At 40.5% G+C, this 14,558-nt stretch overlaps 1 protein-coding gene across 10 annotated transcripts in view; it reads right to left on the reverse strand.

Annotated features, from left to right (window-relative positions):
• Aff2 (ALF transcription elongation factor 2) overlaps positions 1–14,558 on the reverse strand; it is a 475,133-nt gene that overhangs the window by 75,598 nt on the left and 384,977 nt on the right. For all 10 annotated transcript variants that reach the window (XM_021249150.2, XM_021249151.2, XM_021249148.2 and 7 more), the window contains one exon: positions 12,057–12,094. In XM_021249150.2, coding sequence (XP_021104809.1) covers positions 12,057–12,094 — 38 coding nt within the window. The remainder of the gene's footprint in view (positions 1–12,056; positions 12,095–14,558) is intronic.

Consider the following 14,558-nt stretch of genomic DNA (forward strand, 5'->3'; position numbering starts at 1 on the left):
TACTGACCTGTAAGTTCCCCAAATGATTCAAAATAAATTTCCCTAATATATCTAGTTATTCTACCCTGCCTTGAAGGGTCACTAATGAATGGGTTGCTTGAATGAACAGAAAGACTGGGAACTTAAACCGTGCCAGTGTGGATAACATGGCACTGGCACAGGAAAGCAGTCTGTCCCCATGCAAGGTTTCCTCCAGAGTATGTTTCTCAACAGAGGTGATTTTCCAATAAGATCAGCCTCAGTTATTGTGAGCATAGGAGCAATTCAATTCTAGAAAATGCTGTATGAGGCAAAATTAACCTTGTAGCAGTGTTATTTCCTGAAACATGTTCTTGTTTCTTAATTTCCTTTGTACACATCACTATTAAGTGAAGGAATTTTTTATGCCCTTCACTGAGATGTGATTGAAAGAATTAATTACTTACATATCCATGAAACAACCCTGAAATGAAAGAAAGCCTGTTCAGTTTTACAATTCTGCACAGTGATTGCCTGGATCCTTGTAGCTAAAAGTGTCTCTGATTGTGTGTCAAGCCTTGCTTAATAGCAGCTTCCTTAGTGCTGCCTACTTTGGATGCATCCAACTTCTGTGGCTCTCAGCCAATGGGAAAAGCTATCAAATGTTTCTGCATGCTGTGATGGTAACCCATGAAAGGAAGGCGGTATAGGAGATAAGAGGCATCAGCCAAGGAAGAGGAAGAGGGGATGTGTGTGTGTGTGTGTGTGTGTGTGTGTGTGTGTGTGGTGTTGATTTTGGCTGTTCTATGCCCATTCCTGTTAATATCTGAACACCAAACTAGACTTTTAAAGGTAGGAAATGATACCTGTTGCTAGCTGTAACTTAACCTTTTTGTTTCCTTGTCCCATGGGACAAAATTTGCCTTCTGTTATTCTAGAAATGCCTAATGATGTCAAACCCAACTGCTTGTTCATAGCCTCCACCCATAGGAAGGCTGACATCTTTACCCTGGTGCTTTCCCTTTGGAATCAATAATGGAACTACAACCTGAAGAGGAAAGTGGTACAGACCAGATGAATCACCTGTGGGGTAAAAGTTTAGCTTTCTAAAGAGAGCAAAACTAACTGTATAACATTCGAGAGTATGGAATAGAGACTTTATTTTTTATTTTTATGAGACAAGGTCTAGCTATGTAGTTCAGCCTGGCCTTAAACTCACTATGTAGCTCAGGCTGGCCTCAAACTCACAGCGATCCTCCTGCCTCGGCCTCCTGAGTGCTGGGATTACAGGTATGCACCACCATGCCCAGCTGAGACTATTTTAAAAAGAAACCCTGGTTACTTTGTAAGTAAAGCTAACAACCTACACAATGGCTGGTAATTAGGTTAGCAGTTGGGTGTCCAAAATTGGCACAATCAGGATTGCTTATCATACTCACACTAAACCAGGATGAGGGAACTTCAAAGCTGTATCCTTGGAGGCCTGTACCCATTTATCCTAGACCCTGAGCTCCTGCTGTATACTAGCTATTGTTTGAGGCATTAGAGTTACAATGGTGACTACAAGTTCTCACTTGTACGGGTTTAACATTCATCTGGGAGGTGACACTTCAGAACAGATAGCTAGACAATAAGAGAGTATGGTCATTTTTGCTAAAGGAAAAAATAGAGTAAAGAGGAAGGGGGTGTTTATCTGGGAGGTACTGTTATTTTATATAGTCCAATGGTGTTATCCCTGCTCAAAGTCTTTGTAAAACTCCTCTTCAGGGCGTTTAGTATCCTTGAAAAAAAGCCCCCATTTTCTAACCAGTAGGCATGTTACTTGCCATGGCTCTGAGACCATCTTGGACTAATTTTCAAGAGTTTACACCACATCCCAAGGTCTACTACCTATCATCACTAATGACGAGCAGAAGAACTCAGACATGGCTTGATTGTAGTCCCCATGGGGAGCTTCCAATAAGTTCTGTACCATGGTATCACTGCAGAAAGGGCACAGCTGCACTCTGCTTTGTCACCTTATTCAGTTGCACCACCTACATAGCAGGTGTTTCTGTAGTGCTAGGAAATAGTAGTTTCTCCTGCTTCTTTAAACATTTTCCTCTATAATCTTATGTCAGTCATGTCAAAACTCTTTGCAGAAATAGGTGGGGTTTAAATTATGTATGAGTGTATGATATATATGACAAATGTGTGTATACACACACACAATCTAAAGCGAGTCTGCTATCCAGTCTAATTTGCTAACTAACTCCATGCATCATGATTTGAGTCAAGTTAACTTTTACCAGCCAGGGTTGGAAATAATATACCTCTTTGACTAGTGGGGGAGAGATGAAGAAGTCGTGTTTCCACATGGAGATGCTATTTTTAAACAGATTCCCAAAAATGAATGAGTATGAATGAGCTCTTTGGCTGCTCTGGGCTTCTCCTGCCGGGCTCCCATGGAGGAATACAGTTATATACACCATGAACCTGCTCAAAAATAAGCAAAAAGACACAAAAATTTTCTGAAATATCCTCCCTAATTATGTGGAACCCACATGTGAGGATATGGTGCTAAGAGGAGGTGGAAGGCAGTCAAAATATTGGAGTGAAGTGAGAACTGAGAAAAGAATTCTAGAACTTCTTTTAGTTATGGTGGCATCTGCCTGCTCCATCAGCAGCAATGATTCTGTCTTCAAGTTGTTACCATGGAGTATGACAGGATATTGCTATCCTGCATATAAACAATGGGTTGTAATGACACATAACCAACCCATATGCTGTAAAACTTACAGATGCAAACATTTTCTTGGGAAAGAATGATTTTTTCTTTTCAAATATTGGCTTTCTCAGGAACTATACAAGATAACTTAGGCAGGAGCTTTAAGAAAGCAGAAACTAGTTGTTTCCTATTTTAGTCTTTGGCCAAAATGAGTCATGTCTATTAGTTCTCAGTCCCCTGAACTTGTACTCAACTAAAAATAAGTTATTACCTCAGGCCCTTGACTTTGAACACATTCTGTGGTCGATGAAAGACTAATTTACTGTTTGGAGCTCTGAGTGTAGTTACCAAGGGGGCATGCATCATTTCTCTAGGAATACAAATAGCCCTACTGTGCTTATGTTTGGGGCTGATAAAAATACAGTCAGAAAAAGATTTTACATCTGTGAAATGAATTCAGAAAATGAAGCTAAAATAATAGTGCTATATGCCACATCTAAAATGCTCTAGCTTAGTGTAGCCTAGATGTTTAAGTAATATGGAAGGAACTGTATGAAAGAAAAAAAAGTGTAAGAAACAATAAAGGGTAGATGAAGCCACAAGGGAGCAGCTGGATGCTTAGAGGAACTCTACAGGAGCTGAGATTTACATAAAAGTCCATAGAGAAGGATTAGCCAGATATAATCAGAAAGGATTTGATATGTCTATTTCTTTGTAAGCAGTTGAAAAGGGGTGCCTTATAATCCCTCCCTAACTCTAACCTATAACTTTCAGGAATAAAAGAATCCTTTCCAGCAATTTTTTTTTTTTTAGTTTCATCCACATTGCACTGCTTTCCTTTTAATGTCAAAAGAAGGGCCTGAGTCTGGCATTGTGATGCCTTAGGAATCCTGGCACACACAACTACTCTTTCCTTTCTTTTCTGTTCTCCAATTCACAAACTTGGTACTTTCCACCACTGTGAAAAATGCCCCCTCTCCTAAGCTGCCTCTAAATACCAGACATTGCTCACAACACAGCATCTGCTTTCTTCTCTTAGTGCCCTTTGAAAGTGTTGTTCTGCTCTCCTGAATGGCCTCCCTCCCACTGTTTACCAGGGGCCTCCTGCTGCGGCAGGGAGAGCCGCTCCAAGCAGCGGCTCAGTCCTTCATCTGAGCCCCACAGGACATTGCACAAACTTCAGTCACAGAACCTGTCCATGCTGTCGTGCAGTGGCTTGTCAGTTTCTCTAGCCGAGTGTGAGAACATTCCAGGAAGGGATCTTATCTTACTCATCTCCCTGTCAACTAAGCATGGCACACAGTAGGTACATAACTAATGTTTATTAGAAGAACAAAGGTATGTGGCTTGGTTGAATTACTAATAGCTCAGTTATGCGATTCTGAGCTTTCAACAGCTTTCTGGAAGATCACTGAGTGGAAATGTTAAAAAACATTTCTAACTAACGTGTGAATAGATTGAAGAGGACCCCATTCTTGTCTGGACTGAAAACACTAAGGAGCTCAGTTAGAAATTAGCATGTGGATCAAGACGTAAGGTAATGCGGAAACCCTCCAGCCTCACTTGCTTTTAGTTGACTTGTTAAATCACTAATTTTGAAGGTCATTCACCTGAACAATGTATTATTAGTCTCCCACTAGCTTTGCTGGAGACGATACCTTTGTGCATGGGTTATGATAACAGTTGCCTAGGTTACTTTTCAGGGTCTTGAAGGCCTCTTGTGAAAAGCACTGACTCTTCAGTTGGGCCTGTGAAAGTGTATGAGGTGTGTGAGGGGTAACTGTGACTAAAACAGGGTGACAAAGATTGGTATCTCTGCCTTCTTACTGTATGTCTCTGTTGCTAGCTTAACCTTTGGATTAGGTTGTTTCTGCTCAACTCTGCACATAGACACTGTTATGGCTGTGTCTAGATGTCCCTCCAAAGCCTCATGTGGTCATAGGTGGGGCTTTTCAGAGGTGGCTGGATCTAGGGTGTGTGATGGTGGGATTAAAGGTGCTCCACCCTGGATGGAATATAAAGGACAGAAGGCTGCTGCTGCTTGCTGCTTGTTGCTACTTCACTGATTTGATCCCATCTGCCTTCCATGGACTGTTTCTCCTCTGCAATGTCCCTCTGCAATGCCACCCTGCCTTGGAGCTAGCTGACTACAGACTGAAACTTCTACAAACTGTGAGCTACAATAAACCTTTCTTCCTTTAACTTTGAGGGCCAGGTCTTTTGTCTCAGCAATGAAATAAACAACTTAGACAGACATATTAGACATTTAGGGAATGTTTGTCCAGAACCACTAATACAAGGTTAATTTGCCTGAAATTTCCTTCAACTCTTCTCTCCTCCTTCAAGGTTGAAGATGTCAAGATAAGAGAACTAAAATATTTTTCAAGATTTACAGGGGCATCATGATCAGCAGACTACCAACCACCAGGTTTCACAACATCCCATTTCAGACAGTGGAGAGATGCCTAGAAGTCTCCTGTCATAGATTCTTTCCTAACCAAAGCCTCTCTTCTTTCCCCTGGCCTAAGGTCCAAAAGAGTTTGAAACCTATGCCAAGTTAAAATGGTCATTTCTGGACATTAGTCCATCTTCTTGTTTTACTGGCATTCTGAATAAACCTTTTCCCCTGTCCATACAACATGTCCTCAACTCACTGGGCTCTTATCAAGCAGTGAGTAAATAGACTTGGGTCAGATAAGAGTATTTTATGACTCCTTTTGCTAACAAAAAGTTCCACTCTAAATTGCAGGGTCACACTCTGTACACGGGAAAATGGTTTGATGCCACATTTTCTAGCTTGCTTAAAGTCCTTCAGATTTAGCAATATGTGACTGTTCTGTGTTTTCATTTCATTCTCATGGTTGTCAGAGTTCTAACTTACCACTTCCAGAAAAAAGGTTCTCATGAACCTTTTGGTAAGGTAAGCGATGGCAATGAGGCATCTAACATGCTTGAAGCTTTGAAGGAACTCTTAGTTTTTAAAAGATAAATAGTTAATATAATGGAAGTTAGCATAATTGTTAAAATCCCTGTACATTCCATGATTCATGAGCTTTGATCACATTTGCTACTATGTTCTTACATAAATTCTTACATAATGTTAGATAACAGGACTTTGTAATGACCAACAAATTTCTAAGTCATAGAACTGGGTGTGTGTGTCTCCTCAGAGGCAGTGGGTGCAAAGTGTAGTTTAGAAATGAAGCTTCTGGGCAACCCACTCTCAGTTGACTCCTCTAAGATTGCCTAGAGATGATGTGACTGCAATGACCAAGGAAAGGAAAAGGTGTCTGGAAATTTGTACAAGTTTCATTAGCTGTGAGAACAAATGCTGAAACCTTCTGCATCCAATTGTAGTTTCGCTATACCATAAAGAGCCCAATTTGTTTCATGCAGCTGTTTAGAAAGGCTTTATTGCTGGCTTTCCAGGAGCTGCTCTTAAACTGGCCAGAGCTGATTACAGATTGATTAGTGTTGCTTTAGGAAGCACACTGTTGTGGGTGTGTCACTGTCATGAAATGAGTGGATCAGGCATTTTGCCAGTTTCTCTCTTGAGGCATGCCAAGGACTATAGGGCTTCCCCTATTTTGTTCAGAGGGACCCGCTTGTAAATGCTCCTTGTCTTCTTTGAGGACTACACCTCAAGACATCTGCAGTCCATAAAAATAATTTAGAGTGTGACACTGCAAAAGAAACACAGCAGATTTATTTTCTTGTAGTATTGGGGATTGAACCCAGGGCCTTTGAACTGAGATACAGCCTCAGCTTTTTATATGTATTTTTATTTTGACATAGGGAATGGCTAATTTCCTAAGTTGCCTGGCCTATCCTCGAAGTTGTGATCCTCCTGCCTGAGCCTTCCAGAGCTCTGGGATCAAAGGTGTGTGCCAGGAGATATTTTATGATGTCACACGTGGGGGGATTTCCATGGGTACTTTTTAAATAATATCCTTACTGCAGATATTCTCAGAGACTAGGCACTGTTATTTGGGCACTGGTTTCTTGAACTACCTATGGAGGCAAGATCTCCACGTGGCCATTTTATTTCACATGGACTTAAGGCTCCAGCTGTACTTTCCATGAACCGTTTGTGCTGTTGGGTTAAGGTATCCTTTGGCCAAACACATTTGGGAAACCCTGAGTAAGATAGCTCAACAGAACTCTTTCCACAGGATTTTTCTCTGAGCCTGTATTATGTGAAGGTGTTCAGTGCTGCAGAAAAGATATGCTAAACTTCTGTGGCACTGAGACCTTCTTGTTCTAAAGGACGCAATCCCACAAGACTAGTGTTTAGCAGAACACAGTTCAGAATGCACTGGCTTAGAGCTGAGAATGAATGTGCTGACTCTGCTGCCACTCTGCATTCCTGTGATCTGCATGTGTTCAGGAGCATTGAGAGAGCTATGGACTCCACCTGCGAAATGGCATAAGAGGTCGCTTGAAAGGTTCTAGCTGAAGTCCTTGCAGTCACATTTATCTTCTACCTAGCGTACCTCTTTAAAGTGCTAAAGATGTGGCATCTTATGCTTCATTTCACAAACGCAGAAGGCTGAAATGATGGGGAAAGGCATTATGTGTATGTGTGTGCATGTCTATGTGGAGAAAAACACAGATGTATTATATATGCAATGCTGATGACATATGCATATGCACAAATTTACATCTAAGTAGATCAGATACATTCTAAAATGATCATAATTATAAAGCAGGCTTTTTAAGTCTCTGCTGTTTTTTAAGATTTAGAAGGACCATATAAATAACCTAGCTGAAGTCTGTAAGAAGGAAAGAACATGCCCAATTTCATACCACAAGCTTATGTCAGGCACAAGATTCGAAGGCAGTCCTATCAACACTTTGAGTTTAATAACTAGGGGACTAATGGAAGATTCATATTCACTGTCAAGTTACAAGTTCTTCAGTGCTTTTTGACTCAGCTGGATAAGTCTCAAGTCACCATTTTTTCTCCACCTCAGTTTTCAACTTGGCCTTTCCCTTCCTGCACACCACCCGGCAGCCTGGGATCCTTGTACCTCCCCTGGACTCCTCAAACCAATGACTCAAACCAGCAGCCCTTAATGTCCTGATGAAAATGTTCCTCCTCTCCCTTTCCCTGTGTCTCCCTCCAATAGTGCTAAGCTCTCTCCTTAGAGCTTCTTTCCTACTTTATCCATTCCCTGCTTAACAAATCTCGCTTTCTCTCTCATATCTATCTTGTATTTAGTTCTTCACAAACCAATTTTATCTCTCCCACTGGACTCTAAACTCCTTGAGGGTAAGACCTGTGTCAGATTTATTTTTAATTCCCTCAGCAACTAGCGCAGTTCCGTGAATGCTGTGGATCTTAAATAAATATACATTGGATGAATAAATGAATAATGTGGAAACATCACAGACAGGAAAATCTTTGTGGTTATTTGTCATTTTTAATAATGAAACTACCACATCTATAAGATGGATTGGTTCCTAAATAAAACTGTAATTTCCTAAGCTGAGTGGATTCTGATCTTGATTTGTGAAAGACGACCACTACATTGTTTAATGTTGTTAAAGTGTAAGAGGAGGGAAGAATTTTCTGCTCGACAAGGGCTGGCACTCTCTCTCTCTCTCTCTCTCTCTCTCTCTCTCTCTCTCTCTCTCTCACTGTAACAGATGTCAACCTTGGTTAGATTCAACTCAACTTATTAGTGCATGGCTTTTAGCCAAAAGCAATTCACATTTTCAGAAGTATACTATCACATATGTCTTAATAACAGAAATGTGTTTTTTTTAAATAAATGTGATAGGTCACATATGGTAAGAGAAATCTGTACATCTCTTAGGCCTTACTGTCACAATAAAATCCTGGAGAAGATTGCTGTAAATTATTAACTAACATACAAGTGAAAGTCCTTCCCTTCGACACATTAAAGAGCCACAGTTTTATTATGCTAATCAAGCTTTGTTACCAGTGTGGATCCAACATATTGAGAAATTTGCCAGGCATCTTTTCTCCTGATAATTGATCTTAAGAATGTTCACTTTTGCGTCTTACCTTCAGAGGTAATAGTCAATGTTTGAAGGTAAGATTATTAGTGTTTCCAGGTACATTATGTACTTATATTCAGAAGGCATCTATTTAGTTTCTTCCTTATATAGAGTGTAATGAATGTATATCATAGTCTCCCTATGGTGATAATAGAAGCTTACGACTATGAAGGTATTAAAAATAAATTGAGTAAGTGGTTGAGAAATAGGGAGGGGAAGGTGACCCATTCAAAGAAGAAAATATGCAAACTAATGGATATTGGAAACTATTTGCTATCACACCAAGTGAAAGCTTACTTAGCCTTAGTTAGATCTGGAAGTAACAGAATTGTAGAAAATGCTTGTTCCTTTTGAAGTCTATTCATCTAACTGCAACTCCAAAGACCAGCAACACTCTCTATATACGCATTCACTTGTTTCTGAGCCATCATTGTCTTCATGGATCTCACACCCACTGAGTTTTCAAAGGTAGTGCATGAAGAGTGAATCTCTTTGCTTGGAACGAGAATCAAGAGATACATCAGCCCTGGAAAGTCATGGACACACAGAAAGGTCTCAGAAATATCTACTCATTTTTCAAAGGCCAAAAAAGGAAAGGGTTGCTAGTTTAATCTTCAGAGTCATGAAAAAGTTGAGTACCTTTTTCTACCTGACCAACTAGGTTGAGATTCAGTAAAACTTTTTCAGTAAGAGGCCAGAGTACAAAGTTGTTCAGCTTTGTGTGCTATATACAATGCCTGTCACAACTGTTCCACTCTGCGGTTGTAGCAAAAAGCAGCCACAGATAATAGGGAAATGACTGAATCTGGCTGTGTTCCAATAAAACTTCATTCATAGATGCTGAATTTGGAACTTAATATTTTTTTCGCCTATCATGAGAGTCATCTTCTTTTGATTTTTCCCATCATTTGCTAAACCCCACAGAGAAGATGATCTAATCATGTGGATGATCATCTTTGCCAATCTACAATCATATTTCAGTTGCAACTTATGCCACCAAATCTCAACATTCAAGTAACAGTACACACACACATTCCATTATAGGCCTCTGACTGCAATTAAATATTAATCACTGACTTGAGATACAACAAGGGCCTAGTCAGAAGCAAGGTAGCTAGAAGGATCCAGAGTAACATGGGAACATTTTTAATATGTGGTATCAGTCAAGAATAACAGAGACTGGAAGACTTGGGTGAGTTACAGCACACACACCTTTCTCACTTCCTGGGGACATTGTATCACAATAGAGCCACCAGCCTTGTAAGCCGCCAGCCTTGCAGCTCCTGGAAGGACTATTTTTGAGATGTGTCCAACCATTTTTACTTGTTCACTCATTCAGAAAACCTGGATCGAATCTTTATTTCAGGTTCCAGTGCACTGTGTGTAACCAAAATTTTCTGGCAGGCATCAGAAATGACAAGAGGACCATTATATACAACAGTTTTTGAAAAGTCTGACTCTGCTTCAGGCAGGTGGTGAAACTGAACCATACTCCGGAGTTTCTGTCCTTAAGCTGAGAACTTGAAGAGGCCTCTCTTACAGCGTCCACACAACTGTAGCTGGGCAAATGAGTGTGCTTTTGTGAGTTGATTCTAAATACCTACTGGTTGGCCATGACCTAGCTTTATTACTAAGCAGATTTTAAAATATATTTAAAAATAGAAGGATAATTCTTTGACTCTTTCAGTTTTCCCATCTTTAAAACATTCCTTGTAGTGGTAGGCAGTAGATAGAGTCTGCACTGTGAATTAAAAAAAGCTCATAAAAAGTATGTCTTTACGGTTAGCTTCTCCCAAGGAGCAGACAGAACACTGGCCCTACTTCCAAGCCAGCAGCATACAATGTGGCTGCGATGTAATGTAACAATGAGCTGTGCGGGACATGCAAAGCGGGGCTTGAGGCTCAATTCCTATGGACAGGGCTTGGATTTGGAGACATTTGCCCCACCAGAAGCCTAGATTTACGCTCCTGCTGCCCTCACCCTACCCCTGTGACAGGGGCACACATCTGCATGCAGGCAGACTGAGGGGAGAGGTGCAGTTGGACTGTGGGTAAGAGACTCCCTAATGGCCCACCCGGGGACTACAGTCCAGGTCCTGGCCTCATTAGCCCCATCGTCTCATTTCCAGAGCTTTCCAGCCACAGGCTTACAGTGGAGGAGCCTTGAGGGCTTCCAGACAGAACAGAAATTAGGCTGCAGAGAAGATTTCAACTTTAACCAAACAACCAGTCAAAAACTTGGCAACTGAAAATACTTTCATAGAAGCCCTGCAACATAACACATCTCCCGACTACAGATGCCCTTCTGGAGGCTACAGAGGCTTGACAGAGAATGCTCTGTGGTCTAAGAACAATGAAATATAAAAACAAAGTGCATGATATTTTTGGAAAAGTGTATTAGGGCTTGGATTTAATAGTATTCTAAACATGAGTGGTGTGCCCCAGAATAGTTAATTCTTTTACACAACACAAGCAACCTTCTTGTCCTTGGCATTAGCTGATCCATTCTCCCAGAAACTACTAAAAATCAATGCACTCCTGGCTGATATAAATTAGCACATATTTCCTAGGCATGTGATATTACCAGACATATAATAACCCAGTGACTAGAGCAGGTCCTCCCTTGGCCACATGGCTGATAGGCCTGGTCAGTGATGCATCACATCGCCGCAATCAGATGTCATACACCCAAATGACAAGACAGCCATTTTTCTTAATTTGAAAGTCTCCCTTCTGGAAGAGACAGAATATCTAAGAAGTACTATGTTTAAAAAGGAGTACAAAAAAAGGAGTACTATGTGGGTTTTTATAATTTCAGAGTGTCCAATACAATGCTTTAGAAATAGCTTTCCATTACCTTAAAAAACCTTGAGTTAAATGTGTTTTTAAGAGCTTTTCATTAACAGAGTATCCAGGCTTTAATGCCAAGGTACTAAACCTCCCCATGTGGCTGGAGATCACTTGGCACACTTTCAACCATTTACATCTCTGTCGTAGGTCCAAGGTTTGCAATTAAAAATGTAATCTTTTTAGAGTGTGCAAAACCCAAAGGCTTGAAGTAGTATGTGTTGAATATGACTAGTATTATGAATAGTATTTGGCAGCTATTCATGGATAGCATGTATTAATTTATATAAACTGGATATAACTTGGGGCATTTCCTTATCAGGGATACAGGGACAAATGTAAGCTAGTCCCTGCTCATCAGAGAGTATTATTTTTGTTGGGTTTTTTTTTTTTTTTTGGTCCTTAGATTATCATGAATAGAGATTTACTCAAAATCCAGGTCTCTTCTATGACCTTATTTTTTCATGCTCATGAATTCCAGTAACAATAACATTTCCAAGTAAGAAAAATAATAACTTACTTTACAGGATTATTCTTAGGTTTCGCCTTTTCAACAGCCTGTAAACAGAAAAAAAAATGCAATCAGACAACATTAGCACCCATAATGTTTGCAACTAATAACCAAAACAATAAGCAATATAAAATACTTTTCAGAAACATAGAGAGCTAAGGGAAACAGGGTGCTGTTGATGAGTAGACTGGAGATATAGTAAGCAATATTCTTCTTCTGGGGAACAGGTTACCTGTCCAAGCTCAGCTTTCAAACCCAGGCTGGCATTGTTAAAGCTGATCACAGAGTTCAGCAGGGGCCACGAGAGTGGGCTCTTGAGTCACAAGGAGGCCCTCTCCTCCACACCTTTCACTTTTAACGCATGTGGGCCTGACTGAGTAGTAATGGCAGTGCACTGAGGGAGGTACAGGGGGACTGCAGGCACATCCTGGAGTTTTACCTCTGTGATAGGAAACCCGTCTGTTACTACTGTTACTATTGCCAACTGGCCACATTTGCGCCATGATAGAAAGGCCAAAGTGTCCATTTCTAAAATCACTTTTGTAAGCAAGTGCCACAAAAGGGCAAGGAATGACCAAATACTGAGATCAATTTCCTTCCATGGAACCTTTAAGAAAATACACATCAAATCCTGAAATGAGGAAAATCTCTGGGCTCATGTCACCTTAGACATGCAGCCTGGTTCCAGTTTATGGCTGAACCCATTGATCTGTGTACAGTCTATTTATCATTCATGAAAAGAGCTAGTGATCTTCACAGTATATTAGAAGAAACAACTCAGATCATCTGTCAACAGCCTTCTTATTTCTGTTTCCTTCTCCACAGGGATTTCATCTCCTTCGATTCTTCTGGAATTAAAATGTTGCTAAGCAACACAGCTGGGGGTGCTGACGGCAGAATGGCTACAGTCTATCAAACTGTTTAAGCACCTGGAGGGTTTCAGTGATGATTTTTTTCTCATATTTCTGTAGCATAATTATGTAATCAGAGCCAAACTTGTACTCCCCTAGACTGTTGAGGCTATAGAAATAACATTTAATATGGAGAACACTGAAGTAGAGGTTTGACAACCTCAGGGTTGTTCAGATTCTTTAAAAATTATCTATTAGGGGACCTTTATATTTGTGAATCTTGGAGGTGGGTAAGGGCTAAGGAGAAGAAGAGAATACTTCTGTCACTTAGACTGCAAAGGTACTCATTCTTAAGAGACAATGACTAATCCAACACTGGACTGGACCTTCTGGGGGGCCACAGAGAATCAGCACAGTGAATCTCTCTATCCATATAAACTCAGTGTACTGAATTGCAATCTACAAAATCACATTTTCCAAGTTTAGATTTCAGTGTTGAAAACCCAAGTCCTTTAGTGTTTATTAAGTCTTAGGTTCTGCTGCTAGAGAAAAATACCTTAATATTTGGGCATGTTCTTTGGCTTGTAGGTAAAAATCACTTTCTCACCATCTGTGCCCAAGTTTGAACTTTGTCCCAAGTGCTAAAGTAGAAAGAGAGCTAGGGAATGAAGTAACAGATGAAGGCAAGAAAACAAGAGATACGTGTCTTGCTGGCCCGTCACCTCTCATGAATACCTAGGATATGAAAGCCAACCCATATGCTGTCCAGGTAGAGGATACTAACACCACTCACTATAACTCACCATATGGATTTTGCCAGGTCAGGTGAATCAAGGGTTAGGCAAATGCTGGCAAGACCAGCTGGCCAGAGGGGCTGGCCAACAACATTTCCTACTGTCATGGCACCCCACCTGCATAGACACACATGCTCACAACCTGCCTCTTTACCACCTCAGTTCCACCCCACCCCCAAATCTGGCTGGCTGGCAATAATATACAAGTTAAAGACATGTCACTAGAAATCATGTCAATCTACTCTTCAATCCCTGCAAATGCAAACAAGTCTATTCTAGAAGATGAGTCCATCATGAAGTTATAGATTTTATGTTCAAGTAGTTTGCTTTTAAAGCATGTTGGATGTGATAGGATGAGCATGCCACTGGTAGAAGATGGGGACAGAAATCAGTGACATCGCTTACCCTAGCTTTGATTCAGAGACATGCATTTTGTAAATGTCCTCTGTGCTCCGTGATTTGGAACTGCCGATTAGACCCAGTTATTTTTCTCTGATCAGGAGGACATTATCATGTTTGAGGACAGTTTCTTTGAAACATGTCCTTTTTTTTACAGCCATCATAGGAAAATAACTTCATCCAAATTAATTTTTTCTGGGTTGCCTGGCTATTGATTGAAAATGTCTATGCTGAGAGGTTCTCTTTTCTTTGGAAATTAACTCACAATCAATCTGATGTCCCCACAGCTGTAGCCAGATGTACTCATATCATCCTCTTGTGTGCTCATCACCCTGAATTTCTAAACTCAATGATGGCAGGATACTTCTGCCAGATGAGACACAGCTCACAATCTATGTTCTTCACTTTTACCCTAATTTGACTTTGTTTTAGGCATGCCAGGAGGGATTTTTTACATTAGGAGACAT

Source organism: Heterocephalus glaber, unplaced genomic scaffold (assembly GCF_053883595.1).
Source record: "Heterocephalus glaber isolate CG9 unplaced genomic scaffold, H.glaber_assembly_v1.0 deba00001762, whole genome shotgun sequence".
Lineage (NCBI taxonomy): Eukaryota > Metazoa > Chordata > Mammalia > Rodentia > Bathyergidae > Heterocephalus > Heterocephalus glaber.